The following is a 26,669-nucleotide window of genomic DNA, read 5'->3' on the forward strand; positions in this document are numbered from 1 at the left end:
TCTGTGAGTTTTCTTGTTTCAGGTGTGTGTGTGTTTGTGTCTGTTCATGTGCATGGAAGTTGTGGGTACGTTCATGTAAATTCAGGGGCTGTAGAGTCTGTGCATGTAAATGTGCGCGTGTGTATGCGTGTAAGTGTGTGGTGTGTAAGCTTTCCTGTTATGAAAAACCTAAACAGATGCTGTGCTTTAAAAATTAATAGCTTTGAACTGTTTCAAGTGTCAGAAGAAACACAGGATAATATAACCCTTTAGGAGCCCAGCCTTGCACACTGAAGGAGCAGAATTTCCCCTTTGTGCTGGATTTGTCACTTCCCTCCTTTCCCGACTACACGGCTTGGTGGAACACTTGTCTTTCCCTTCCTGTGCTGTGGACACCACACACACCTTTCCGTGGCACATGGAAAGGAGGATAGGAGTTGGAAGTGCTGGAGTGCTTGTTTAGCCGTTGTTTCTAAAACTGAGCCTGCGTGTTATTCCTGCTAGGATGCTTCATATAACTCATCTCCTGGAGTCAAATCTCATTGGTGTCCAGCCCTTCTTTTACTCCAGCTGGTATCTCTGGTCATTTTGCATCTTCATTTTTGATAATAATTTGAACTGCTTTGTATTTGTCAGCAAGGTCTATATCATCCTCCTCTCTCTGCCTGGCCTGCAGCGCACAGTTCTCCAGCCCTGCACAGCCCTTTTTTCCCATCACATCAGTGGAGTAGAGAGGAAGCTTCCCACAGGGCACTTTCTTTCCTTGAAGAGCTGCTGATGGTGCTGCTGACATAAAGCCCTGGACTAGCAGAACCAGTTGGTTATGTGTGCTGTGGAGCCACATGTCCCTGGTCAGTGCCACGGTGGCTCTGGCGGCTGCCCTGGACAAGTCCAGCAGTTGAGCAGGAATCTCTTCCCCTGCTCTCAGTTCCACACCTTTGTTTGTGCAGCCAGCCCTGCTGTTTGCCTTGTGGTTTGTTTCTTCTCTGCTGCTGAGGTTTGTTCCAGTTTCTCAATCACCTGTTCTGACGTGATCCTGATTTCCTGCAGTATTTCTTCTCCTTCCCCAGGGAAAGGCATGTCTGCTCCTGGCATCTGTCCCTGTCTCCCTTTGTGAATGCTGAGGCAAAGAAGTCATTTAATTTTTTAGCAATGTCTATCTTTTCTGTCAATTAAGTCCCCTTTCCATCTCCTAGAGGCCCTGCTGTCTCCACAGTTGACCTCCTCTTCCTTACTGTGCTTCAGAAGTGGCTTATTTAGTATTGCTTTTCATCCAGGCTCTTTCTATGCTGTAGCCTCGTGTTACCTCACCTTACGATGATCCGTAATCTTCCCTGCTACTGCCCCATTCCTCGACTGCCCCAGGACACCCTCACTCCTCTCATTTTCCTTTTTTATCTGTTGCCCTTCCTAATTTCTTTCCCATGCCCTTTATCATATGCACTCCTGCTGTGTTTAGCACTTAAGTGACGTGAGGAACCTTTGAGGAACCTTTGAGCAGATGGTACTTTATCTTTGAATGTTTCCCCTCTGAGTCCCCTTCTCTCCACTGCTTTTCCCTTTCAAGCTCTTCTAGGGTCCTCTAGAATATACACGAGGGAGTTCATTGCACTGATTACCCCGTTACTGGATCATCCCCCTGTGCCAATTCTTGGTGTGTCTGTCAGTCAATAAATTCTGCGTACTGGCTGTTTGTATGTGGATATTACACAGCATTTCTGTCTTTCTGGTCTTTTTTGCCACCCTCTGTGTCAGGAGTTTTCAACTTTGCTGCATGCAGCTTTTCTGATATCCTACTAGATGGGCTTATACTTAAAATTTAGAATCCATATTTGTCCAACATTTATTTTTCTCCTTCTGTCATGAGAGGTTTCTGAACCTTGCAGGTGTGGTATCTAAACTCTGTTCTAGAATTGTGTGGTGTTTACTTCTAGGAACCCTCCTTCCTTATGCCTCCCCAAGTAAACAACTTAGATAACGGAGATGAATTTCAAGGGGAAAGACAGATTAAGGATGTACAGGACCTGAGTGATCCGGCTCAAGAAGTGCCTTTAAATAGTGACAAATAAGCAAGGGAAGGTGCAAGGGTCACCATCCTTGGAGGGGATAAAGGAGGTGGGGTTTAATGCCATAAACATGTGAGATGAAAGCAGGGACAGGACTCAGTTTATTTGTACCTTGCTTACGAGCAGTGCTGCCAGGACAGTGGTTTATTCTCTCTCCCTCTCTCCTGTTTGCAGGTTCTCTGGCAGTCAGCACTGTGGACACATACACTGCGCCTACCAGTACAGAGAGCATTACCACTGCCTGGACCCCGAGTGCAACTACCAGGTAGAGCAATGCTCAGAACAGCAGCACGGCTCCCCGAACAAACCGGGGAGTGTGCGTCCTCCTGTGCCTTCCTCCCACACGCACACTCATGCCTTTTCACTTTGCTGTTCCGAAAAAGGACAGGATAGATTCTGAATTAAACAGAACTTTCTTTTGCCCCCATTTCACTCTATCTAACACTGTTTAACCAAACTCAGACTTCTGCAATGAGGCGCCGAATATAGATCAGCTCAGGTCAGTGGGAACTACTCCACATTTATATCAGTGAAGCACCTAGAGCATAACTTGTGCTGTGTTACAGACTGTGCCTGAAACTAGGGAATGCTGATCTGTTAGTCTGTCTCTTTCCCTCCTGCTGCCCGAGTGACTTTGTAGCAGCAGTATCTGCAACAAAACACCCAGTAAGACCAGCAGCGGTGTGGGATTTGTGGGGAAGGCGCGGGGGTAGGAGCGATGCTGTAATTGCTGGGAGAATTGCCAGGGTGTGCACGTCAAGCCAGCAGGTCACGTGCTGTGTTTGTTTACCCTGATCCCAGGTCCCGGAGTTTGACACTGGCATTTCTGTGGTCAGGCTGATGCCTGAGTGGGAATCCCAGAGTTTGCCTCTGCCGTGCACCAGACACGGCTTCAGCCCTGCCCTGGGAGACCTCTGGGTCTCACGGGGATGAGTCTGACCACAGCAGAGGAAGTTGATCTGGAGCTGCTGGGCTTGGCTGTGGGTTTCTATTGATCAAAGGAGAGTTTCCCTGCAGGATGCACGTACTGGTCCTTCTAGCCCAAGCATCGAGTAATCAAGATGAGTCTATCCCAACTGTGACACAGATATCCCTGCACCAGAAAGAGGGAAACGCAAAGGATAGGAAAACAGAAAAACCTATTATTATGATTGGCCTCATGATTATTTCCTAAGGAGTCTGGAAGCTGTTTGCAAAGGAGCTGTCTGGTCTCGCAGGGAATAAGGATTTAGGCTGCTTTTTAAAATGCAAATTATTTTATGGCTGAGATATATTTTAGAATAAGTAACGCTTTGTAATAAGTGGGCACAAATTAACAATGATTGGCAATAGCAATCCTGTATGTACGCCCTGGGAAATCATAGCTCCAGCCTCCAAGGGATTTCTGTTGAAATCTATATCCATATATTCCCGTGCCAATACCAACGAGATTGATCAGGATTGATATTATAGGAGGAAAGAGTGGAAGCGATAATCATTTGTTTCCTATGAGGCAGAGTAGAAAAGTTGTTAAACATTAGAATACAGGCCTTTTCAATTACTGCTCAAAATAAATGGATATTGATTTCTTTTTAAAAAAATCAGATTTACTTTCTCACCTTCAGTGGTAAATATTGATGTCTGTGGGAAATAGAAATAAAAAGCTTCATTTTAAAGGCACTTAGCCTGCTCTGACAATGGGGTACCCCTTCATTGCTTCAAGCAGGTAGAGATTGAAAAGGGTATTCTGTTCATACAGATTTAGCTCTGAGCTATATTTTTCTGTAGAAAAACATCTTTTTCTGTGACTTGAAGAAAGTCTTGTGTCCCTGTTTTCCTAATAAAACCATCCTACCTTTTGGGGGACACAAGAGACTTAGAATGGGAAGACAGTGTAAAAGAGCAAAGGGTTTTTCCCGATTTCTAGTCCGACATGAATGTGGCAGCCAGTGTCTTGCTAACCACTACACTGAGTGACTTGGAAGCTTGGCTTACTTGCTTGTAGGCTGTTCAGTTCGCTGGTTTGCTTTCTAACTATAGCACTTCTTGAGATAGTAGCAGCTAAAATTATGGTAGAAGAACTGCAATCTTAAAGCTGCAGGGAGCAGATTCTGGGCATCACCCCAGTGTCATGTTTACTCTAGAACTTTTCATGTGTATTTATTTTCCCTTTACCAAGAAGATACATGCACACAATTCCTCTTTAATCTGATTCTCTTGGGGTGATTACTGCCAAGCTTTCAACTCCTGGTCCCATAAGTTTATTAGCAACAAAAAAGGACACCCACCCTGCCCCCAGGATTACTCACCCACTGGCATCATGTGTGTCTCACTGTCTGTCTCTGTATCTCTGCAGAGATTCACTAGTAAACAGGACGTGATTCGGCATTACAACATGCACAAGAAACGTGATAACTCCCTGCAGCATGGCTTCATGCGCTTCAGCCCCCTGGACGACTGCAGCGTGTACTACCACGGCTGCCACCTGAACGGGAAGAGCACTCACTACCACTGCATGCAGGTACGGGCAGCGCGGGGACACGGCGGGGCCAGCTGCTCTCCGGGCCTCCGGGAGGATTCACGAGTTCCCTGTCAGAGGGCACGGGGCCGTCCTAAGGCAGAGGGGGACATTCATAGCCTGTCTTGCTCACTTCTGATTCAGGAGCCTCATTGACGAGTCTCTGCCCTGTCCTCACTGCACTTGTCCTGCAAGTTGTTGGGAATGGCAAAGGGAAGCCCCATTCTCAGTTTTTAGAAGCCTTGTCCGTGCAGTGAGGTAAAGCAGGTCTCAGTTTTCTCATAGTCTTGCACTTGTTCAAGCAAGTCCCATTCTCCAAGACTCGGGGACTTATTTAATGGCACTGCACTGTCTCTGCTCAAATCGGATCTGTCCCTCCCTTGAAACCAGACTTTCTTGTGGCACATCTGCCCTTTAGCACTGGGTTAATTTCCTCCATATTAAATTTCCAAAGTAATTAAACCTTAATGTCACATATCTGCACTTAACACCCCTGGTTCTCCATGTCCCTTGCCAGTGGCACTCGTGTGTGGTGTAGGCTGAGAGCCGTGTTTCAGGGGCAGCCAAGCTTCAGCAGCAGCGCAGCCAAAGCTGGAGCTGCTGCGCAGATGTCACTGTGATGCCTTCACTGTTTTACACATGGACACACCCCGTTGTTTGGGTCTTATCCTGATCGTTCCTCAGGTTCAACGGTTTGACATGTACTCGTTTTAGTAGAATTGTGGCCTAAACCATTGCCCTGAGAATGTGCTGCACTTACAGGCAGAGTGATCAGCCAGCCCTCGGTGGCAGATTTTCTGGTCTGCAAAGCCAGGCTTGCCTCCTGACCTGTCCCAGCAGTTTAAGACCCCAGTTAAAGTCACAAGGCCTTAATCACATGCTTAAATGCTTTGCTAGGATAGACTTCAGCATATGTTTAACTTGAAGTCAGGTAAGCTTTCTGAAGTCAATGGGGCTTAAGCACATACTTAGATGTTAGGCATGCACTCAAGTTCTGTCCTGAATAGGGTCTGGTTGAAGCATGTGCTTACAGCATTTGATAAATTGGGAATTTCATGTGTCTTTCTCTTGAGGACTTTTTCTGTTACGCTTCCATAGTGTTGATTATTTCGTTTCTTCAGTTGAGCAGGGTGGGATTTGTTTGATTTTTTTTAGAGTACGAGGAGTGTTTCACAGCTTTAAGTCACTCTGAGTTGAAATAGAGACCCTCGCTTACACAACTATATATGGCTAATTCCATCCCGTGCCCACTATCCTCCAGTAAAGTAATGCCCATGTAAGCAGTGTCTTACAGCAAAGGTGTCAGAATATAAACTCCGAATTAAAGAAAATACTGCTTAAATGGCAGAATTTGTGCCATCCATCACATGGGGTTTTTTTTTCTTTATGTCCATAATTGGTGTGGATAAAATTCAGTTAGCTGTTTATATAAACTGACATTTTTTTAAGCTTTCGCACCAAGAGCTGCATTGCAAATTATTCCTAAGGACGCTTTTGTTTAATTCTTTTTTTTAATGCCATGCAGGGCCTGTCTTTTTTCAAGGTGTCAGTGTGGAGAGAGAGAGAGGCTCTTTTATATTGGAAATAGCTGGAGATCCTTATTATTTTTTTCTCTGGGTATTTGTCATGGGTTTTGTTATTGCCTGTTTGAATCAACCTGGGCTGAACTAAGGGGTGGTGTTTTCCTTCTCTTCTTTTCTGAGATGGTGCAGGCATTGGCACATGTTGTGCTGGAAGAAAAGAAAAAAAACCCTCCCTCAGCAGGGCTGAGGACGTTTTCAGATTCCAGTGGGTTTTTACTCAATATGGCAAAGTTGCCCCGCTTTACCCAGAGGAAAGCAGGTTTTCAGCATTCCGTCCTCGTCACAGCATTCCCATTCGCTGCACAAGTTTAAAATTATTGAAGTGAGAGTCTTGAACAGTGACAGGGAAAAAAAAGCCACCAGTTTGCTAAAACCAGCTGAACACGGGCTTTAAGATTTGCTAGAATGAAACCGTTTATTACAAGCTCAAAAGACTGGTTGGCCTCATGTTGCACCAGCATGCCTTACCTCCCAGAAGGACTAAAGAAGTAAATCACTGATTCCCACTCAGTTTTGTATTCCCCAAATAGATGAATTCCTCCTTTGTTCTGTGTCGCTCCAAGATAACAAAAAGCAGCAGCATCAGTTAGCGTTCTGTTCTCTTTAAGAGCAGGAACCCTACTAACTGCTACCCCAAGCAGGCATGATTATCTGGAGCTGGTGTTTTATCCCTCCAGTCCTCCCTTTTTTCCTTACTGTTTCATGCCCAGAGTTGGTTTGGGTTTGGTTTTTTTTTCACAACTGCTCTATGCTCTATCAGTCTTTAGATTGGGAATTAAAGTGATGACTTAATACCCCTAGGAGAAGCACACAAATGGAACTATTAAATGTACGTGTGCTGCTCATGTATTTATTGCTGCTGGTAATAATGTCAGGCTGTTAAACCGCCGTGCTGATGACTCCTCTTTGGGCCTGGGGTAGGTGGGCTGTAACAAGGTCTATACAAGCACCTCTGATGTGATGACCCATGAGAACTTTCACAAGAAGAACACGCAGCTCATCAACGACGGGTTCCAGCGGTTCCGTGCCACGGAGGACTGTGGCACTGTGGAATGCCAGTTCTACGGGCAGAAAACCACTCACTTCCATTGCAGGTGAGACAGCAGGGGAGGGGAGGAGTCCTGCCTCAGAGCTGTGTGGTCTGTTTGCCTCCTTCTGCCGAGTCATAATTTCAGGAGTACGCACAGGGACTTGATTTGCCCTGCTGTGACCTTCGCAGTACTGCTTCTGGGAGAACTTGTATACCAGAGCAGATGTGATTTCCAGGATTGTGCCACAGACCACTCTGAAGGCAGGAGTATGATCTGAGGAGAGGATACCCACTAGAAAATAGAGCCTAGAATCATTTGGGAAAGAGACCACAGTGCTCTTCAGAGTGCAACTGAAGTAGGCCATTAATACACTGCTAATGGCACTTCCATGATAGGGTTCTCTGCAGCCAGCTCATCCCTTTTGGGGCCAGACTTAGCCCTCTGTACACAACTGCTCTTCTATTGATTTCCTATGTTTTCAAGAAGAGTAGGAGAGCACAGTTTGTACCTTAGTCCCCTTTACCTGCCGTTCTGTTGGAACTTTTAGTGGAGGGAGCCTGCATTCCCATGTCCCTGTGGCAGTTCCGCAGTGGAGGGAGCTTCCCAGCTCTCTCACATGGCAGCATATCTGCCTGCCTGGGTGTCCCAGGTTAACCCACAGACAGCCCCTCAGCCCCTCTGCAGCTGGGGCAGTTGTCTCATTGCAGCCCCAGTCCTTGTCCTAGAGGGAGGCAGGAGACAGCAGCTCTGCCTACACAGCCAACCACCCTCTCCTCGATGCCCTTGCAGGAGACCTGGGTGTACGTTCACCTTCAAGAACAAGTGTGACATTGAGAAGCACAAGAGCTACCACATCAAAGATGATGCCTATGCCAAGGATGGCTTCAAGAAGTTCTACAAGTACGAGGAATGCAAGTATGAGGGCTGTGTCTACAGCAAGGCCACCAACCACTTCCACTGCATAAGGGCAGGCTGTGGTTTCACCTTCACCTCCACCAGCCAGATGACCTCCCATAAACGCAAACACGAGCGCCGGCACATCCGGAGCTCAGGGGTGCTGGGCCTGCCTGCCTCACTCCTGGGCTCCAAGGATAACGAGCAAGAGGAGTCCAGCAACGATGACCTTATTGACTTCTCGGCCATGAGCTCCAAGAACTCCAGCCTGAGTGCCTCCCCGACCAGTCAGCAGTCTTCCGTTTCTCTCATCGTCCCAGCTGCACCCTCCTCTGCGGCTGAGCTTGCTTCCTCACAGGCCACCAAATCTGCCAACAGCATGACACCAGCCACAAAGATCTCTGGCCTGCTTTCCCAGGCTCTTCCCAGCAATATACCCTTGGCCCTGGCACTCTCCAACTCAGCACTTCCTGGAACAGCTGGATCCTTCTTCCCCATCATCCCCAGTCGGGTCTCTACGCCACTTCCTGCCAGCTCGGCTAATCTGATGACTGCTGGTTCTTCTAGCACCAATCCAGCATCATCTGCTCCTGCAGATTCCTCATCCCAGGCAGTTTCAGCATCTGGTGAGCCAGTGGCTACTTCTTCACCTGCTCCAGCAGCCTCTATAATGGAAAGGATCTCTGCTAGTAAGGGATTAATCTCTCCTATGATGGCCAGGCTGGCGGCAGCTGCACTCAAGCCCTCTGTGGCACTTGAAGCAGGTGAGTTACTTCATCAGCTGTGACAGTGGTGGGAGGCAGAGCAGGGCCTGATGACTTGGAGGAGAGGGAATGAGAAGCCACCCAGTTGTCTATGGGACTGCAGCTGGGGAGGGGGGGAGGGAGTAGAAAAAGAAAATAAATGGGAGAATGAATTTGGTTGTGTCTAATTAACCCTTGAGGAAGGCAGTCTTGGCAAGGTTTCCTGTGGAGCCTGGCTATGCCTACATGGCCAGAAGAGAGGCAAGAAACATCTTTGCCCATGAAGGAAGTAGGTTATTACCAGAGCTGAAGTGTTGCCATGTGTAATTGGCTATAGGCTGAAAAGAGAGAGGGACTGTGTTGAAAATAGAAATGAAGAAAAAATACCTTAGCCGGTACTTGCAGGCTCTACTGGGGCTGTAGCTACTGAGCTCTGCTGAGCTTTAGCTGGGCCCAGTGTTGCTGGTCCTGTAGCCCGTGGCCAGTTGTTTCCCTGACCTGGGGGGCTGTTCTGTGCCTCAGCTTTGTTGTGCCAGCTGTGGGTTTGGGGATAGCGTTGGTACAGCCCACAAACGGGAACTTCTTTTTGGTCAGTCCTTGCAAGCTGCGCTCCCCTCTCCCTGCACTACCTGAGGGGCAAGGGAGGGGAAAGAAAACCCCCCTGGGGCGGCCCAGAGCTCTTCCTGCCGCCCCCCGGACCTGGGGCAGGTCGTAGCTCCATCGCAGCCGTGACAGAGGGGCGTGGGGCTCCCGGGAGAGCCCAGGGAAGCTGCCCGGCCGCCGAGGAGGCTGAGCTCACGGTGGGCAGCGAGGGGCCGAGGCGGGGAGGCTGTGCCTGGCGGCTCCCCGCGGCCCTGCGCTGTGCCGGGCTCCGTGCCGGGCTCTGCGGCGCCCGGAGCCGCCGGCCCTGGCGCTGGGAGCGCTTCTGCTGGCCCCAGGGGCAAACGGGGGAGTGGAAGGAAGCCATCTGATTAAAGCGGGGGGGGATCCTTCACATACTTTTAAAATTATTCTTTGAAAAATTGTTTCCTAAAGCAGAGAAAGGTCATTGAGGGAACTATTTTCCTTTATTTTTTAATAAAATGCCACTTGCAGTCTGAGAAGCAGCTCGCCGTCAGCTGTACTGCCGGAGGGTAAATTAATATTTTAGTCACTTGGGGATTGTGGAAAAAAGCTCTGCAGACATGTTTCTGTCAGCAACTTTTTTCTCCCTCCTTTTTTCTTTGCCGTTTTTCCTAAATTTTTTTTTTTTCCTTGAATTTGTTCTCCTCCTCCTTTCCTCCCCCGCCCCCTTCGTCTCTTCCTTAATCTGAACTGCGCTGTCGCGGGCGGGGCCCTGGGCCTCCCCCGAGCAGCAGCGCTGCGCGGCGCGGAGGGCCCGCGAGGGCGGCGGCAGCAGGAGGCGGCGCGTCCGGAGCGGCCCCGGCGCTGTCACCTCCGATCGTCCCGGCGGGGCAGATGCTGCTGTGGGCAGGCGCAGTGCCGGGCCGCCGCTGTCGCTACGGCAACGCTGCGACCGGGGACGAGGAAGGGGGCTTGACTAGCAGTCGAAAGCTGCCACATTGCCTCAGCATTAACAGAGTCTTTAATAAACGCTTAAGAGGCAGCCCCGCAAATTAGTTATGACAGTTTGTGCAGAGAATCAGGTCTCCCCCACGCTCCTTCCGCCCTTCTCTTTTAAAGGGCCCATAGCCTGGACAACTTTGACATAATTTTGCAATAATTATCACTTGAAGAATTTCCACGCTGGAGTGGACGTCAGAACCCATCATGTCAACTTGGCAATAAACGCTGACCAGCAATCCCAGTACTTCCCTCCCCCTCCGCATTTTCTTTGCTTTTTCCACTTAGGCACTGATGCCCATGATTTAACTTACTTATTTGCCGTTGTAACCTCATTTTAGACCCATGCTTTGAATGTATTTTTTGCACTTAATTTCACCGTATTTCTTGAGCAGGGAATGGACAACCAGCACCTCCCGGACGGTTCAATCCAGTCCAGGTGAAGCAGGAACCTGTGGAGGCCATGGGACCATCATCTGCCACCAGTCAGGACCCCTTGCAGGAGCACAGCTTGGACCTGAGTGTCAAGGACCACGGGTGAGAGATGTGGGCAGGCAGGCATGGCCAACACTTCCAGCATCAGGCTTTGGGAAGTTTCCATACCTGTCATTCAAGAGGGGACGGCATGTTGGTGAAAGGCAGCTTCGTAGTGGTTGAGTTGGACACCCCAAAACTGGAGGCAGGCGGGCTCACTCTGCTCCCCGTTAAGTGTATGTTCTCCAGGTGGTTTTCTGGGCTCACTGACTCTTCAACCGGAGCTTCACTTCTTGTGCTCCCTTCTGAAAATGGAGGCACGGGCAAAGCTGTTTTCACTTGGTCCTCTTGTCAGCATTTGCTGATGGAAGTTGCCCCAGTGCCGCACCTCAGCGCACTCTTAGCAGCAGCATTTGCACTGCTGTAGTCCGTTGAATCAGGGCGAAGGGAAGCACATTCCAGAGAATCTGGGCACAGCAAACAGCTGGGTGTCAGGGTCCGGCATAGGCTGCTCTACAGTTATGGTGACGGTTGTGCAAATGTGAATGCGCCTATCTCAAAGCATGTGTCCCACTTGCCCAGCGTCTCTGCTGAGAACAGGAGTGTTTGGGGATTGTGCTGTGTGGAAAAAGTGCAGAGGAACTGATCCTGGGGATAAGTGAGCTCCACTTTGACCTTTGTATCCATTCCTGGACATACCTTGTTTAAACCAGCGTACCTTTGGGAGTCCAGCACTTGGAGCCACCTGCAGAGATCCTAAGACTGCCTTTCAGTGCAAGAGTGTGCCTTGCCTTCCTTACTGCCCAGGGCACCCCTGTCCCTGGCAGAATGAGCCTTCATCAACACCCCCCCTGCTTTTGTGGTATTTTTCTGATATTTCTGAAAGTTCTAACGGGATGAAAGGGTAAAACCTAGGGGAGGTCATAAGTTAACAAATGCAGTGTGATGGAGTGGACACTGGGGGAAGAGGTCCGGGCCACGGAGCAGTTGAAAGAATTAAATTCTGCAGACCTGGGACCCTCTTTCTGTCCCTCTTGGCTCGCACAAGTAAGCGAGTTTGGCCTGCCCAAGGGAGGGTTGGCATCATTCTTTTCCTCTGGATGTAGTAGGTGAGGAGTGAGGCAGCTTGAAGGGAGAAGGATTAATCTCAGGGCTCACAGTCCCTGTGCACATCTTAACTAAACCCTGTTGGTTTGTGTGTTTCAGTAATGAATCAAATGGCCACACAGTCTCGGCAAATTCATCTCTTTTATCCTCGCTTATGAATAAGGTAAGAGCCATCCATCAAACGCCTTTCATTCCCCCCACCAAGAGAAATTAAAGCTGCGATAGCGGGGAAGGGGGGGAAGAGATGTGTTTGTTTTTTAATGTTTTGCCTCTAATAAGATGAGTTTGTACCATTTAAATTTTGAGACCATTTTTCATCGGGTATAATTTCAGAGCCACTGCTTACGAATTAATTTAATGAACTGGCTGAAGAAATATATTGCCGCCTCTGACACCTTTTTTTTCCCATCCTTTCTAGACAGAGGCTCCAAAAGGTTTCTTTTCTTTTATTTTATTTTCTTTTTCTTTGCTTTGCTTTTCTTTTCTTTTGTTTTCTTTTTTTTTTTTTTTTTGAGGGGGGGATGGGAGTTTGGTTTGGGTTTGTTTCTTTTGGGGCGTGTTTTGTTTTTTGTTTTGTTTTTGTTTTCAGAACCTGGCAACTTCTCTCTCACTTTCCTTTTATAGTTGCTCATTTTGTTTACTTACTTTAAAACATTTTCCGTCATTTGGGGAGGGAGAGAATAATCTGGTTCTGTGAAAGAGAAGAAAAAATTAGAAATTTTGAACCAAAATTTTCAATTTCTGTCTGGTGTGAGTAATGGTATCTAACAGAGTCCCCTTTACAGTGTTCTAGAATACTTATTTTAGATAATGCACAGTTTCTTTTTCCGTACTTTTTTGTTAAATTATACATCATCTCAAATGTATAGTTCTCTCTCACATGATAAATTCTACTGTACCAAGATTAATTTTGTGGCTGTATACAACTGCAGTAGAGATCAGGGCACCCTTTGAGCCATGCTTTAATATTCTGCTGTGTGATAGGTTTTATAGGCATAACTATTGCCATCCCCTTGGCTCTGGGTGTTACATGCATCGAGGCCTCAAGAGAGGGCAAAGTGACTTTGCCTTTTAATCTCCCACCTCCTTTCTTTCTTATCACTGTTTTTCTCTGTGTTGTTTAATTTCTGCGTTTATCCTTATGTCACTTTTCTCTTCCATTGGCTCTCTGTTACAGTGGGGTTTTGATTTTCCCTTTTAAACTTAATTTCTGATTTATTCCTTTGTGTTGTCCCTTTGGTGTTCCCAAATATGCAGGTCTTTCTTTAGTGAGCCAATGAATTTAGTTACTATGCTCTCTGGGGTCATGGGTCGTTCTGAAGGTCCCAGATCAGGGAAATTCTCTTTCAATGGAGAGTTCACCTGAAAATCTCCAGGATAATACGTGATTAAAGTATATGTTTAGAAAAAAGCATTTATTTGTGTGCAGCCTGACATAAGGTTCTTTAAGCTGTGCAAAGCAAATGTAGCGCAGGTGAAAACTAGGTGTCAGGTTAAAGGAGTGGGATTAGCCAATGAGATAAAGCAGCAAGGAGTAGAACCCACTGTGTGTGTGATTGATGGAACCAATTCCAGGACTAAAGATTGCAGAGTCAAGCTCAGTCTGCTCAGGAAGACATCACACTTGCTTCTTCCTCTTGCTGCACACAATTTCTGTCCATGGGGGAATCCTTCATTGTTTTTCTAGGAAAAAGAGCCCTTTACAGAAATGGAATTACCAGTGGAAACACATGACCTGAATTTCTGACTCCAGCCATAAAGAGTTGCAGTCTCCACAGAGCAGCAGGGGCTTTACCTTCAGGGGGCATTAAGAGAGCCTCAAATAACCAGGATTCCTGTAGCCTACTGCAGTTTATTTAGGGGGCTGTCAGGCTTAATTAACTGATATTTATAAAGGGCTTCTAGACCCTCAAGTGGGTGGAGTTTCCTGTGCAAGTATTGGGCCCAATCCTGCGTTTTACTCATCCTGTGAAATTTGCTGTTGTTACTGGAGGTAATTGAGAGCGCAACAAAGAAAGAGTCTGGGAAATTGTGCATTTATTCTGAAAGAAATTTTTTCTCTAGGCAGGCTTGAGCAACTTCATTTTTCTGTCCTGTACATCATACAGCTGGACCTCTAAACCTTCTCTGTTTAGATTCTATTTGAAGCCTTTCATGCAGTGCAGATTGAGTCCAAGTCCTGCTTCGTGGAGGATGTGTCCATTTAGCACAGAAAAGTGACCAGATTTTATTATTGAAGTTAATAAGGATTTTCCAGGAACTTAAGACAGAATTTTTCCCCACTTGAATGAGATTTTCATCCTTCTACCCTCACACTTCAGTCACTTTAAAGGAGACATCCTTGTGGCTGGGATAAAATGACTGAATAAACTAGACTTTGCTGGTTCTATCACCAGCAATTCGTAGAAGCTACACAGGGCTGTTCCTGTTGAAACCCACACACCTTTTCCATAGTCAAATAGGAGAAGTCTCTCTTCACCTCAGTTTCCATGTGGATAAAGTAGACATGATGCTTCATTACTTTAACAGGATCCATGAATAAATATTCAGTGGGCACCTGCGTGCTTTATGCTGGTTGGGTGGAAGATGCAGAAGAGTGAGGTGTTACTAACTTTTGCTGATGCAGTTGGAGTAGCCTGCACAGACTTTTTATCTTCTCTTTTAGTCTTTGGAGACACTGGTCTCTGTGGGACAGTCCTGAGGGTGGCCGTGTCTGTGTCTGTGTGCTGGGCTTGATGCAGTGTCTGTGTTCTTGTTCCAGATGTCCAAGACCAGTGCCAGCCTTGGGAACCTGCTGAACATTAAGACAGAAGGCGAAGGCAGCCAGGCTGGGGCTGGGGAGCCAAGCCAGTACTTGGGCAAGGCAGTGAAGGCACTTGTCCAGGAGAAGCTCTCTGAGCCATGGAAGATGTACCTGCGCCGGTAAGGAGAGCGGGAATAGAGGAAAAGTGCTTCCTTTGCAAAGTGTCTGACTCACTGGCTCACGCGGAACACAGAGTTCCGTTGAATGTAAAGGCCTGATTCTGTCAGACACTGGTCACCTGGGGCACATTTAACCCTTGGTCGTACCCGCCTGCACCAGGTGTTAATGGCTGGTAAGAAATACCTGCCCATGTAGAATTTTTTTTACAAAGGGATCTTGAGAACCACATGCAAGCACAGATCTTCATGTGGTTCATAGACTTCACCTTGGGCTCCTCTTTATGACCCTGTTGTGCAAGCCCGGGGTCCCAGTGCAGCTGTGCTCTTAGCGCTGCACCTGTGTGAGACCGTGGCCAGTTACCGCACACAGGTCACTGGAGCCTTGACGTGCATCCTGTGGTGTTTCAGCTGAAACAAAACAAGTTTTGGGGATGTAGAGGCACGGGAATAAGGAAAAGGATATGGGAGCTGGGATGTTTTCTGCTGCTTTTGTTGTAGGGAAGGAGACTCAAAACGAAAATGGAGCAGATACAGGGCTCACCCACTTACAGACACATGCACATACATGCCCAGACAGACACGTGCTTTGAGCACACACAGATACACCCAGGCAGACACATAGGTTTGTGCTCTGACACAGAGAATCACCTGCAAATGCCAGTGCATACTTCATAAATCACTGGCTTTAATGGAGAAAACTAGAAAATCTTCTCGTGCATCAGCCCCTGGCTGGTGTGAGACCCCTCCCTGCAGTCCGTTTGCATTTTGTCCAGTCTGGTTGTAATTCTGCGAGGCAGTGTGGCTATTTTCTTGTCTCTGGGTGCATTATTCTACCACCTAGTAAGTGTCAATGTCACAACCATTTCCGTGGTATGTGGCCCAAATTCCACTTTTTGTAGTTTTGTTGCAGCTCTGTTTATATCCCCCTTGAACCACAGCAGATCACCCCTCTCTGCAGCTGGAGTTCAGCCCCTTCAGACAGTCCCAAACTTTGAGCATTCCATTTAGCCAGGCTTACTTACTTCCTGTGATCTGACTCTGGATTAGTCCCCTCCGCCTGCGGGTCCTGTTGCTTTCGTGGTGTTCCCTAATGGTCCCCCCTCCGGACAGAACAAGCTTCCTGCCCCCAAATAGGCAGCTCACAATTTGTTTGTATCTACACAGAGTAATGTATGGTACCCTGTTTATTACCCTCTGTGACACAGAATTGCTTTTAGTGTTGTTTAGTGAGTCCCCCACACCCAGGTGTACTTGTCTGTTTCCAAACATGATTCTCCTGTTCTGAACCTTCTCCCTTGTCTTGCCAAACCTCTCTGTGCTCTTTTTCTCCTCTTGCACTGGTATTGCCACCTCCTCCCAGTTCAGTATCTTCGTGAATTTCATAAACACGCTGTTTACTCCTAGATTACTAATTAAGATGTTAAATAAACTCAGACTAACCCAAGTCCTCCTCTCAGCACTCACACCATGCCTCCTCCTCCCAGCTCAGTGTGGTGCTGGTTGTCATCAGCCTTTGTTTATGGTCCCTCAGCCAGTTTCAAGCCATGAGGTGGCATTGCGTCCAGGCCAATTGGAATTAATTCTAAGCATATGCAAGACTGAATCAAATGCTTTACTAAAATCCAAATATATTGCATCCCTTCATCCACTAATTTTGTAATTCTATCAAAAAAAGCAATTAAATTTGTCTGGCAAGATTTATTCCTTATAATCCTGATGCTGTTTATTGCTCATGGTTCCTTTATCCTCTAGATGTTTAATGATTTTCTCCTCCCTCTTAATATTTGTTCCATTACTTTACTGAAAGGAGAAGTTAAGGCCAGAGGTATGATAATTGCAAAAGATGACTTGTCTTTTTTTTTCCCCTCAAAGAACCAGTACCTTGACTGTTTAATTTCTTCTTTTTTTTTTTACCACTTATGTAGTACCTCCCACTTCCCTATGGCTTAAAAACCAGCAAATGGTAATGTAATCAGTTTGGGAGTTAATTTCCATTGCACTTCGGGACATACATCATCCAGACTGACTGATTGGTGCATTTTTATATTTTTCGAATGAGTCCATTCATCTGCCCTTCTAGAAGGTCTTCACTACATCCCAAGCTCTCTGCTTTGTCTTTAGTTTTCTCATCCATAACAAATTTTATAATGCAGCCATTTTTGATTCATCACCTCCCTTTTTGTGGGAGGCCTTCTTTCTAGGTTCAACACTTCTTGTCTCTGATAAAACAGCCCCTTCAGTTTGCAATAACGTGTTTCTTCTCTCTTACCCCACAATTACTTTCCTTCCTCTTCTCCCTGCAAGCCATAACTGCCAGCACACGTTGTATATCCACAAACCTTCCTTCTCCAGTACAAGTTTTTTCTCCTTCCTTTACCCTCCCATTGGTGAGAGGTCCCTCCTGGGACTGTACAGGCTGCTGTTTGTTTCTTGCTTTCCTGCTCATCAGAGCAACTGTAGTTTGTTGTACCTTAATTATGCAAGATTCCCTTGTTAAGTTTCAAATCCTTCCTGCCAGTGTTTCTTACTTGTTTTCTTGATTCCCTGTGATTCTGGAGTTTCCTGAAATCACATGTATTTGTACTGCACTTACTAAGTCCAGAGAATCTCAGCAGTGGGTGAGCAGTGACACCACGCTGAGCCGGCCATTTGTTCCAAGATAACACAAGACGTTTCTTGGGTAATGTGGTGGGTTTGGCCCTGGGGTTTGCATGGCAGGGTTGTTGTTCTGTACATCAGGGATGGTGCTGTGCAGTATTTCTGCAGAACAGGCTGTAATTGCTGCTTAGATGATGGTTCCTCTCTCCCATCTGGGAGCGACCCTCCTATCCAGGGCAGGGGGTGGGTGGTTTCTGGGTCTAGGTTCCCTGGAATGACTGTTGTTTGTGGGAATGCTAATAGAGTTGAAAAATACGGGAAAAAAAGTCTGTTCCAACTCCACTTCTCTCCTGGGGCCTTCCCTAAGATGTCTGCTTGTCTGTTTTGGCCAGGTTTGGCACCAAGGATTTCTGCGATGCCCAGTGTGACTTTCTCCACAAGGTGCATTTCCACTGTGTGGTGGAGGAATGTGGAGCCCTCTTCAGCACCCTGGATGGAGCCATCAAGCACGCCAAGTAAGCAGGAGGGCAGGAGGCCTGGGAAGCTTGAGAAAGCTCTGCAGTGCACACTATGGCTCAGGATCACCCCAGGTTCCTTTAAAAGGGAGTGGAATATCCGAGTAGAGACTGACTAAGGCCTTCAGTGGCCATTCACGTGCCTGAGCCTGAGGGGGTTATAGGGAAGGAGATGCTGCAAATTTTAAGACAGTTGTGCTAGCAGAGTTGGTCTCTCCTGTTTGATGGTTCCCTCTGGTTCACTGCAGGAAATGACTGGCTCCTGCCAACAGCCCTGGGAAGCTGCCCCGCAGCTGATCTCAGTGACTGCAGTGATTCTGGGGTTTCTCTAATCTGTTTACAGGTTCCTGCCGTATTCTTGTTGTTGTTTAATGAACTTATATGAAATTGTCAAGAATTTATGTCTGAATTAGTATCATGTTTTGCAGTTTTCACTTCCGAACTGAAGGTGGAACTGTGAAAAGCAACTCTGAGTCTCCCTTCTCAACTGCTACCGAGAATAAGGCTTCACTGGCCCCTTCGTCACCATCTGCTGCTTCTGCCACCATGGCCAGTGCTCCTGCCCTTGACGTGCCCACTCCAAATCCAGCTGCTATGCCCTCTGCTCCCACACTACTTGCTTGGAAGCAGCTGGCTTCAACCATACCCCAGATGCCTCAGATCCCAGCAACAGTGCCTAACCTGGCAGCTTCACCCTTGGCAACGACTTCCCTGGAGAATGCCAAGCCTCAGGTCAAACCTGGATTTCTCCAGTTCCAGGAGAAGTAAGTTTTTTGCTGCTGTTTGCCTCCTTCTATCCTCCCCAGCCTTGCAGTCCCCTCTGTGCCTCTCCTTGGAGCTGCAATACTACACTTCGGTTCACCCACTGAGAAACCAGTCTAGAAAGCACTCTGGGCTTCATCTCACAGAAAATTTAGTTCTGCAAAGTCTAGAAAATTCTTTCAAGATTTTTGAGTGCATCTGAGAGCGCTTTTAGGCATGAGTTTAGAAGATAAACTGGGTGATCTGTCACTGATCCCCGTTTTATCCCTTACAAGAGCTGTGCAGGAATACAGGTGTCTTTGCAGTGTGTTTGACAACGAAGGGTTATTGGGCCAGAAATCCTTGGACTGAGTGGGGGGCAGAAGGTACCAAACCCATTTAGCTGATGCGAGGGGCAGTGCTGGTTTTGTCAGATCGGGAGAACCCCTGGCATCCTGCGGTGGCCACGCCCGAGGGTTGTGTTTCCTTTGAACTTTAAATTGGAAAAGTGGCCCTCAAAGACTACAGAACCCACCATGCATTGCTGCGTTCTGATAATCCTAATCAAGGAAGTGCAGTAGCTGTGTGGAATTGCAGTAATGCTGCCAGCTTCAATTTCCCTGGAGAGGAAGGTGGCTATGGGAAATCTGTGGGCCATGTTTAGAACAGAGGCTTCAGCTTGGGCTCCCCTTGAATTAAATCTTGGCAAAGAAACAAATGTGTGAAATGAGTGAAGGTGATGATTGGGTTTTGGATGTATTCCAGTGATCCCTGCTTGGCAACAGACTGCAAGTATGCCAACAAATTCCACTTCCACTGTCTCTTTGGGAACTGCAAGTATGTGTGCAAAACCTCTGGCAAAGCAGAATCCCACTGCCTGGACCACATCAACCCCAACAATAATCTGGTGAATGTGCGAGACCAGTTTGCTTACTACTCCCTGCAGTGTCTCTGTCCCAACCAGGTAAGAGCCATTCCAGAGCAGTGTTCTGGCAGGACTGGGGAGAAGGAGATGAAGGATCAGGTAGACTGACCCCCCAGCAAGAAGTGAGGCTGTGTGTGGCTTTCTTGGCATTACTATAGAACCATGGAAATCCTAATTACGTGGTCTGGGAAAACATTGGTTTCTATCAAATGGGAAATCATGGATGCTTTTGTGTTTCTTTGACTCGGGTGAGTGGACAAGGGAATGAGAATAATCTGAGAAAACACAAAATGGAATAGATTAAAAATTTGTGGTGAATCTGTGATGAATCCGGGGAAAGCCATGACTAAGGTTTGGGATGCTTCAACACATAACAGTGTATGACAGAGTACACGACAGCACTGTAAAAAGACTTGAGAGGGAACAAGGTGCGTGGCAGGTTGTAGAGGATAAAATGGGAGCTGGAGTGTCAGTGCAGGCCCCTCTGACACCTCAGAAGGGACACCATTAGTGGCGGGCAGCTGAGAGCGCGTTTGTTCTAGACGTGCCTAAAGCACCATGCCTGTGTGCTCCCCTCCAGCACTGTGAATTCCGGATGCGAGGGCATTACCACTGTCTGCGTCCTGGCTGCTACTTCGTGACTAACATCACCACCAAGCTGCCCTGGCACGTGAAAAAACACGAGAAGGCAGAGAGAAGGGCGGCCAACGGCTTCAAGTATTTTACCAAGCGGGAAGAATGTGGCAGACTAGGTGAGTTTTGTTCTGTTTCTCATGTGGTGTGTCCCGTGTCCAGGCCAAGAATGCCGTAAATTAGAACCTGCAAGTTATGCTTAAGAAGTATTTGGTCATTAAATCACTAAACAAGAAAGGCAACAAAACATAAAGCAGTGCCTGGTCTGTCTGGTTGAAGCATGTTTTCACAAATAGACCCAAGGTAAATGAATAGAAACTGTACATAGAGAAATGTGCGTATGAATTTGTGAATTTGCCTGGGCATACAGCTTCCTCTTCTTTCTTCTTTTTATCTAATTGTCAAAGATTATTTGACAAAGATTATTTTTTCTGTGTGTGTGTTCTTTTTATACTTTGTAGTCTTTTAGACCCACTGCTTGTGTTGGGTGAAATTTAAGGGTGCTCTTAGGGGGATTTTTTTTTCCTAACCAGTGCTCGTGCGGCATATTGAAAGTCAAATGGCAAATAAGACGCAGTCTTCCCTGTCACTCCTGTTTGGAACAAAGGCGGGAACTCAGCGAGGTTCAGAATAACACCTCTGGGTGCTGTTCCTTCCCACTACAGAAAAACAGCCACAGTAGCCAGAGCAGAACTTTCCAGCTTTGAATATATCAAGAACTTGTACCCAAATGGAAGTTTGTTTGTGGTAACCAGGGTAATGAGTGTCAACACACCACGGCCAGAACCTCCCCCGGTCCCATTTACACCTGGCAGTAGATTGAGCAGTTGCTGTTATTTACTCACCTTTTGGTGGTAGCCGGGGCCAGACAAAGCAGGACGGTGATCCGTGGCACCAGCCCACAGGGGTGCCCTGGCAACAGGCGAGCCCTCACCTGCCCTTTGTGGTCGTGTTCCAGTCCTGCAGCGCTCTTTGTTCCCGGTCCCAGAGCAGAGGGATCGGCAGGGTGGGCGGGGTGGGGAAGTGGGACCCAAACAAACACACTCTTGGCCTGCAGATGAAACGCTGGCTGTCAGCTCCACATGAGCTGGGTGAGTCAGGAGCCGTTCGGCAGGCAGCGAGGCAGCTGCAGCCTTTGCATGTGTCAGCAGCGTTGGGGAGGCGTGGGGTGCATGCTTGCAGAGTATGTACATCTGCCTGGAGGCCGGCCCTGCTGTGCAGGAGACACACTCTTAGCCGGCACCCTGCATTTGCCTGCAGAGATAGAGGCAGCGTGGTGGGATGGTGTAGGTGTCTATGGTTTGACCAACGTGTGGATTCATTTCTGCATCTGTGTGCATCCCTGGGGTTTATGTTGTGTATTTATGGATAGCAGGTGCAGAAAGCACTGGCCTGTTTTAAGGGCTGTGAGTGTTTCTGAACACACGAGAGATTTTCTTCAATGTATGTTTCTGTGTGTATAATTATATAAGCGTGTATGAGTGGGGAGAGAGAGGTGAGACAAACATATATAAGTAAAGGTGGATGGATGTAGACAGATAAGTAAAAGTGAGCCTGTCTGTAGGTCTCTAGCTCTGTGTATCTGAGGGTGTGGTCAAGGGAGGATGGGACGCAGCAGATCCTGGTCACTGGTGCACTGTTTGAACTATGACAAGCCATTGTTTATCAGCTCGGTGGCTGTTGGGGGCTGTCCATTAATGATCTGTGCATGCCTGGCACACGTGGACCAGAACGTGTGAAGTGCTGTATGCCAGAGCCCATAAGAAGTGCTTGTTGTTCAGTAGCTGCCCCTGTTACACAACAGTTTTGGAGTGTCAGTAAACACTTCCTGGCTCATTCCTGTCTGACCAGAGCGCACACACTGTCCAGAGCTGGAGCGGCTATGAGACTGCTTTTCTGAGAGCACAGTTAGAGGGGGAAAAAAAGAAAAAGAACTTTTCATTTCTAATCTAATTATGAGCGTGTGTTTTGATTATAGCTTCTATAATACAGCTAAATGTCCTGGTTTTGTTCTTGTTGTAAAAGAAAAGGCACTAGCTAAGACTGAAGAGCATTAGGCACTATTAGATGCAATGGCAATGTTCCTTCCTTTATAATGGCACAAAGAGGGATGGGACTAGGCTCTGGCTCATGTCTTGGATCTCTGTACACTGTAATCCTCTCTTGCAGTTGCTCAGCAGGCTGTAGATTGTGGGTTTGAATTTTTTTCATTCAAGACATGAAATAACCTAAATAACCCATGACCACTGATGATGTTCAGTCCATCAGAAATCCACATGGACAGCTGCCTGTCCAGTCATCGCCCCTCTGGTCCTGCTCCCTCTCGGTACCTTCACGTGCAACATAAAATGGTTTTGTGTCTGCAGGTTGCAAATACAACCAGGTGAACAGCCACTTCCACTGCATCCGAGAGGGCTGCCAGTTCTCCTTCCTGCTCAAGCACCAAATGACATCCCATGCCAGGAAGCACATGAGAAGGATGCTGGGGAAGAACTTTGATCGTGTTCCTACTCAGGTAACTCCTTGTGTTGAAGCTGTAGATCCACATGCGGTGTTGGCACTGACGAGACTCAGGCATGGTTCCAGCATCTGACTGCAGCAGGACCTACACAGTGAGGGGGCAATGCCAACATTAACACCTCCTCTTTGTGAGCGCATCAGAGTCCACGCACCAGGGTGCTGGTGCCAAGATTAACACTCCCAGCTCCCGAGTGCAGCACAATTCACACACCAGGATGCGTGTGCCAGGTTTAATGCGCTGAGCTCCTTGTGCGGGAGGATTCATGCTCCTGGCCCCGGTGCGGGGGTTCCACTCACAAGCATGTGCCAGCTATCCCTCATGAACTGTGGCAGAGGGAGATAAATGTGCAGACAGATGGTTTTGGTCCTGATATCTTGCTTTTGGTATGAAAGTTCCCGTCTTGTTTTCCTGCTGCAGGTTATTGGCCACACTCCAAGAAATGAAAATCTCCCCCAGGTTGGCAGCATGGCACCCAGCCCAGCCTCGTCAGGAACCCCAGCTTCCTTTCAGGGACCCCCAAGCATGATGGACACTGAAACAGAAGAGTACATGGATTACACTGGCTGTAGCCCTGGGGGCATCTCCTCTGAATCTTCCAATATGGACCGCAGCTGCTCCAGCACTCCAGTGGGCAATGAAAGTACATCAGCAGGTAAGGGAGAAGGGTGTGTGTGAAATGAATCATCAGCTGCCTGCTCTCCTGGGAGATAAACTCATAAAAAGAGGCCAAGGAACAGTTGCACCTTAAAATACACACTGTGCCAACTTCAGTAGTGCCTCACACTAACCCAGCTCTCTCCAGCACCTGAGAGAAGAGGTCCATTAAAATACACACCTCGAGCATCCAGGAGCTAGCAGCATATCTTTTCCCTCCCATGAAGAGAGGTTTTTATCCTGGGTCTTGGGGTTGGGTCTATTTTAATAGCTGAAAAAAAAAAAACAAACCAAAAAACAGAAAAACTAATAGAAAAAAGAAAGAGCTTTGGGCCCTTTCTGTACTTGGCATTTCCTCTGGTACCTCTCTGTATTTCCTCGAGCAGCATCCAAAGTCAGGCAGTTTACAGTAGTGGTGAAGTACAATAGCAGATACGACATACACAGGAGATGAAACCTATCACATCTTCAGAAAGCAGCATCTAAAAGCGGCTCACTGAGCTCCCTTCCTCACCCAAAAACTCTTGTTCCACTCTGTGCAGTTGCGCAGAGCAGAGCCCCTTCATATCCTCTTTTGGGAAGTAAGTTCCTGTCCTGTTTGCCAGGATTGTGCAGAGCCATCTCCCCCTTGCCCGCATTACAGGGTCAGCTTGTCAGGAGTCAGGTACCTGGTAGGAATTCTGCCATCATACAGTGATGACCGGGGATCTCTCAGCTGTCCTTCCCAGGGTTAAGTGGGATATTCTGCATAGGCTGCCTCAGTTTGCTTTCATTCCCTACACATTTTCCTGGTTTTCTTTCCCACCCCAGATAAAGGCCATCACAGCACAGTCGCGTTGCAGGAGCACTGCTGGCTCCTGGCATTGCCCCCAGATCATTATGGCACCTCCAGAGGGTTCTGGTGGGGCAGTGGCTCCTGGCACTCTTGTGTGTCAGCAGTGGCCCAAGTCCTAGGAGATGCCCGGGCAGGGAGCAGCCCCACGTGCTGGAGCACTGTTACAGCTGTTAACTGAAGCAGGCAGCAGCCCTGCAGATGAGCAAGGACCAGAATGACCAGATGAATCCAGAATTCTGCCTGAAAGCCTGTGTCTCTTCCCCCGTATCATGAAGCCACCTTACCTCCTGCAGAGACAACTCTCCTCTTCCTGGTGCTGTCAATTCTTCACCTTCTGTTTCTTCTCTGTTACAGTTCTGTTCCATACATTTGTGAATGTATTTTCCATTTTCATCATATTGCTTCTGCTCTTGGGTTCTCATTTCAGTTCTTTTGTTTCTTGTTTTGTTTTTATTTTTTTGTGTGTGTGTGATTTTTTTTCTTTTTGGTTTGGTTTTGTTTTATTGTTTTTTCTCTTTTTTTTTCTTCTTTTTCTTTTTTTTCTGCTTTTTTTTTTTTTTCTCTCCACATTCTCCAGGCTGCCTGGTTCCTTCTACTGCTACTGCTGCTGCCGATGATGCAACCCACACTGCACCACAACCTCCACCACCATCTCTGCCTCCATCTTTCTCACAAGCCCTGCTTAGGTCTCCCCTTCCCAGCCTCCCCTATCTCTTCTCTCCATCTTGTCTCTCATACTCGTTGCTCAGTGCCACCCTGGGAGCCAGCAGAGGCATTGTCATGCCTGCCGCCAGCACCGCTGGGTTTGCGCCCATCATTGCCACTCCACCTCCAGTAAAAAGTGACGTTCCCTTAGTGCAGGATGCAGCAGGTAACAACACTTCTTTGCTTTCTCTCCATGTCCTGTGCCCAGCTCCGTCCCCACTCACCCTGCCCATGTTTTTTCTCTGCACCTTTGGGTCGGTAGAGCAGCCAAGGTCACTCTGTGCCTTTTCAAGTGTTTTCCATCCATGCCTGCTCCTTCTCCTTGCTGACACAGTAACCACAGCCAAGGGGAAACAAACCACAGCCCGTCATTCACAGACATTTGGATGAATAACTGAGAGCAATCGCCCCCAGTTCCTAACTGTGAGAAAAACCTAACAAATCCACAGTTAAAATGCATTTTCAGTGTCTCGGTGACCTCAAAGTGGCCACAGAGCAAACTTTTGCTCGTGTGGCATTAATGGGGCTTGGACTTCTTGGTTAGATCTTCGAGGCCACCCAAGCCAGTGCCTGCCACAGTGTGCTGCACACATCTCAGCAGGTGAATGTTTGATGAGGTGCCCAGGTCCTGTCTTTCAATTGATCTTGCAAACTTCAAATGAAGCCACAAAGTTCAGGGGTACCTTCCCAGGAGGAGGAATGAAGTACAGGCAGTGTCACATGGTGATATCAGCAGACAGGTTGAGCTGTTTCTCATACTCGTTGTTTATGTCTGCTCTAATCAGCTGCAGAAAATACAGATAGATTTCAGTTTTAAGCTGCCATGATCCCATGTGTGACTAAGATCAGAGATGTCTCAGGCTGGATATTCTCATTCCATCTGGGAATGGCTTTTAGGGTGTGTCTCATTTTTGGCTTCTTTTCCCAACTCCTAGCTCTTTCTTAGTTAATTAAGGACATCTTTGTGCTTAAAGTTCACCCTTATGAGGCTTCTGGCAGCCTGCAAATGTCCCAGTCGTTCTTCCTGCCAGTTTTAGTAATATGTAAATCTGAGGTCAGTGGTTGGGAGTATGGCTGGAGGACCAACTTCACAGTTTCCAGCTCCAGTTCATAGGTTTTTCTCAAGGGACTTGGCAGGAGAAGGATCCTTACCTTGTCCAGAGGAGTGTGTGCCAATTAACAAAATTCACAAGAAACTCTTATCTCTGCTTCTCTTTTAACTGAATTGCATGCAGCCTGAAACATTTTAACCTCGTGCTGTGCTTCCTCTAATCCAATATTTTTAAGCGTCTTTTCTTTTTACCTTGGTATAGTTTGGTGAATGCTGACAGTATTAGTGGTTAAAGAAATAAGCTTATGGAAAACATTTACCATTGAGACTTGGTGGAGATCACATCCTTTGGGGCTTGTAATCTTCCACAGGGTGCAGGGACTGAACACTGGCAAAAGAGGAGAGTGCACCAAGGTGTCATCTCTCTTCATTGTGCCCTTACTCCAAAACTTTGCCTGTATTTAAAAACACAGTTGGTTTTCAACTGAAGTTCTAAGCACATCTCTTTGAACTATTTTAAAAGCTGTGTAGATACAGAGTTTTAAACAGGTAAAATTTAAGTGCTACTTATTGCCCATCCAGAGCCTTTTCTCCAAGATGGGTTATCCCATATTCCCACTCAAAGACAGACA

The 26,669-nt window shown here is 47.4% G+C and overlaps 1 protein-coding gene across 2 annotated transcripts in view; it reads left to right on the forward strand.

Annotated features, from left to right (window-relative positions):
* The window catches only part of CASZ1 (castor zinc finger 1), an 87,699-nt gene that overhangs the window by 53,638 nt on the left and 7,392 nt on the right, over positions 1-26,669 (forward strand). Inside the window, exons 6-19 of one of the 2 annotated variants that reach the window (XM_066203205.1) lie at positions 2,220-2,310; positions 4,381-4,545; positions 7,047-7,219; positions 7,946-8,814; positions 10,752-10,893; positions 12,037-12,100; positions 14,699-14,859; positions 17,850-17,972; positions 18,401-18,736; positions 19,479-19,677; positions 20,219-20,390; positions 22,638-22,786; positions 23,210-23,444; positions 24,859-25,152. In XM_066203205.1, the coding sequence (XP_066059302.1) occupies positions 2,220-2,310; positions 4,381-4,545; positions 7,047-7,219; positions 7,946-8,814; positions 10,752-10,893; positions 12,037-12,100; positions 14,699-14,859; positions 17,850-17,972; positions 18,401-18,736; positions 19,479-19,677; positions 20,219-20,390; positions 22,638-22,786; positions 23,210-23,444; positions 24,859-25,152 (3,173 nt within the window). The remainder of the gene's footprint in view (positions 1-2,219; positions 2,311-4,380; positions 4,546-7,046; positions 7,220-7,945; positions 8,815-10,751; positions 10,894-12,036; positions 12,101-14,698; positions 14,860-17,849; positions 17,973-18,400; positions 18,737-19,478; positions 19,678-20,218; positions 20,391-22,637; positions 22,787-23,209; positions 23,445-24,858; positions 25,153-26,669) is intronic. The other variant, XM_066203206.1, reaches the window with a different exon arrangement.

This window comes from Chamaea fasciata, unplaced genomic scaffold, assembly GCF_029207755.1.
Source record: "Chamaea fasciata isolate MVZ Bird 193981 ecotype frontalis unplaced genomic scaffold, bChaFas1.0.hap1 SCAF_23, whole genome shotgun sequence".
Lineage (NCBI taxonomy): Eukaryota > Metazoa > Chordata > Aves > Passeriformes > Sylviidae > Chamaea > Chamaea fasciata.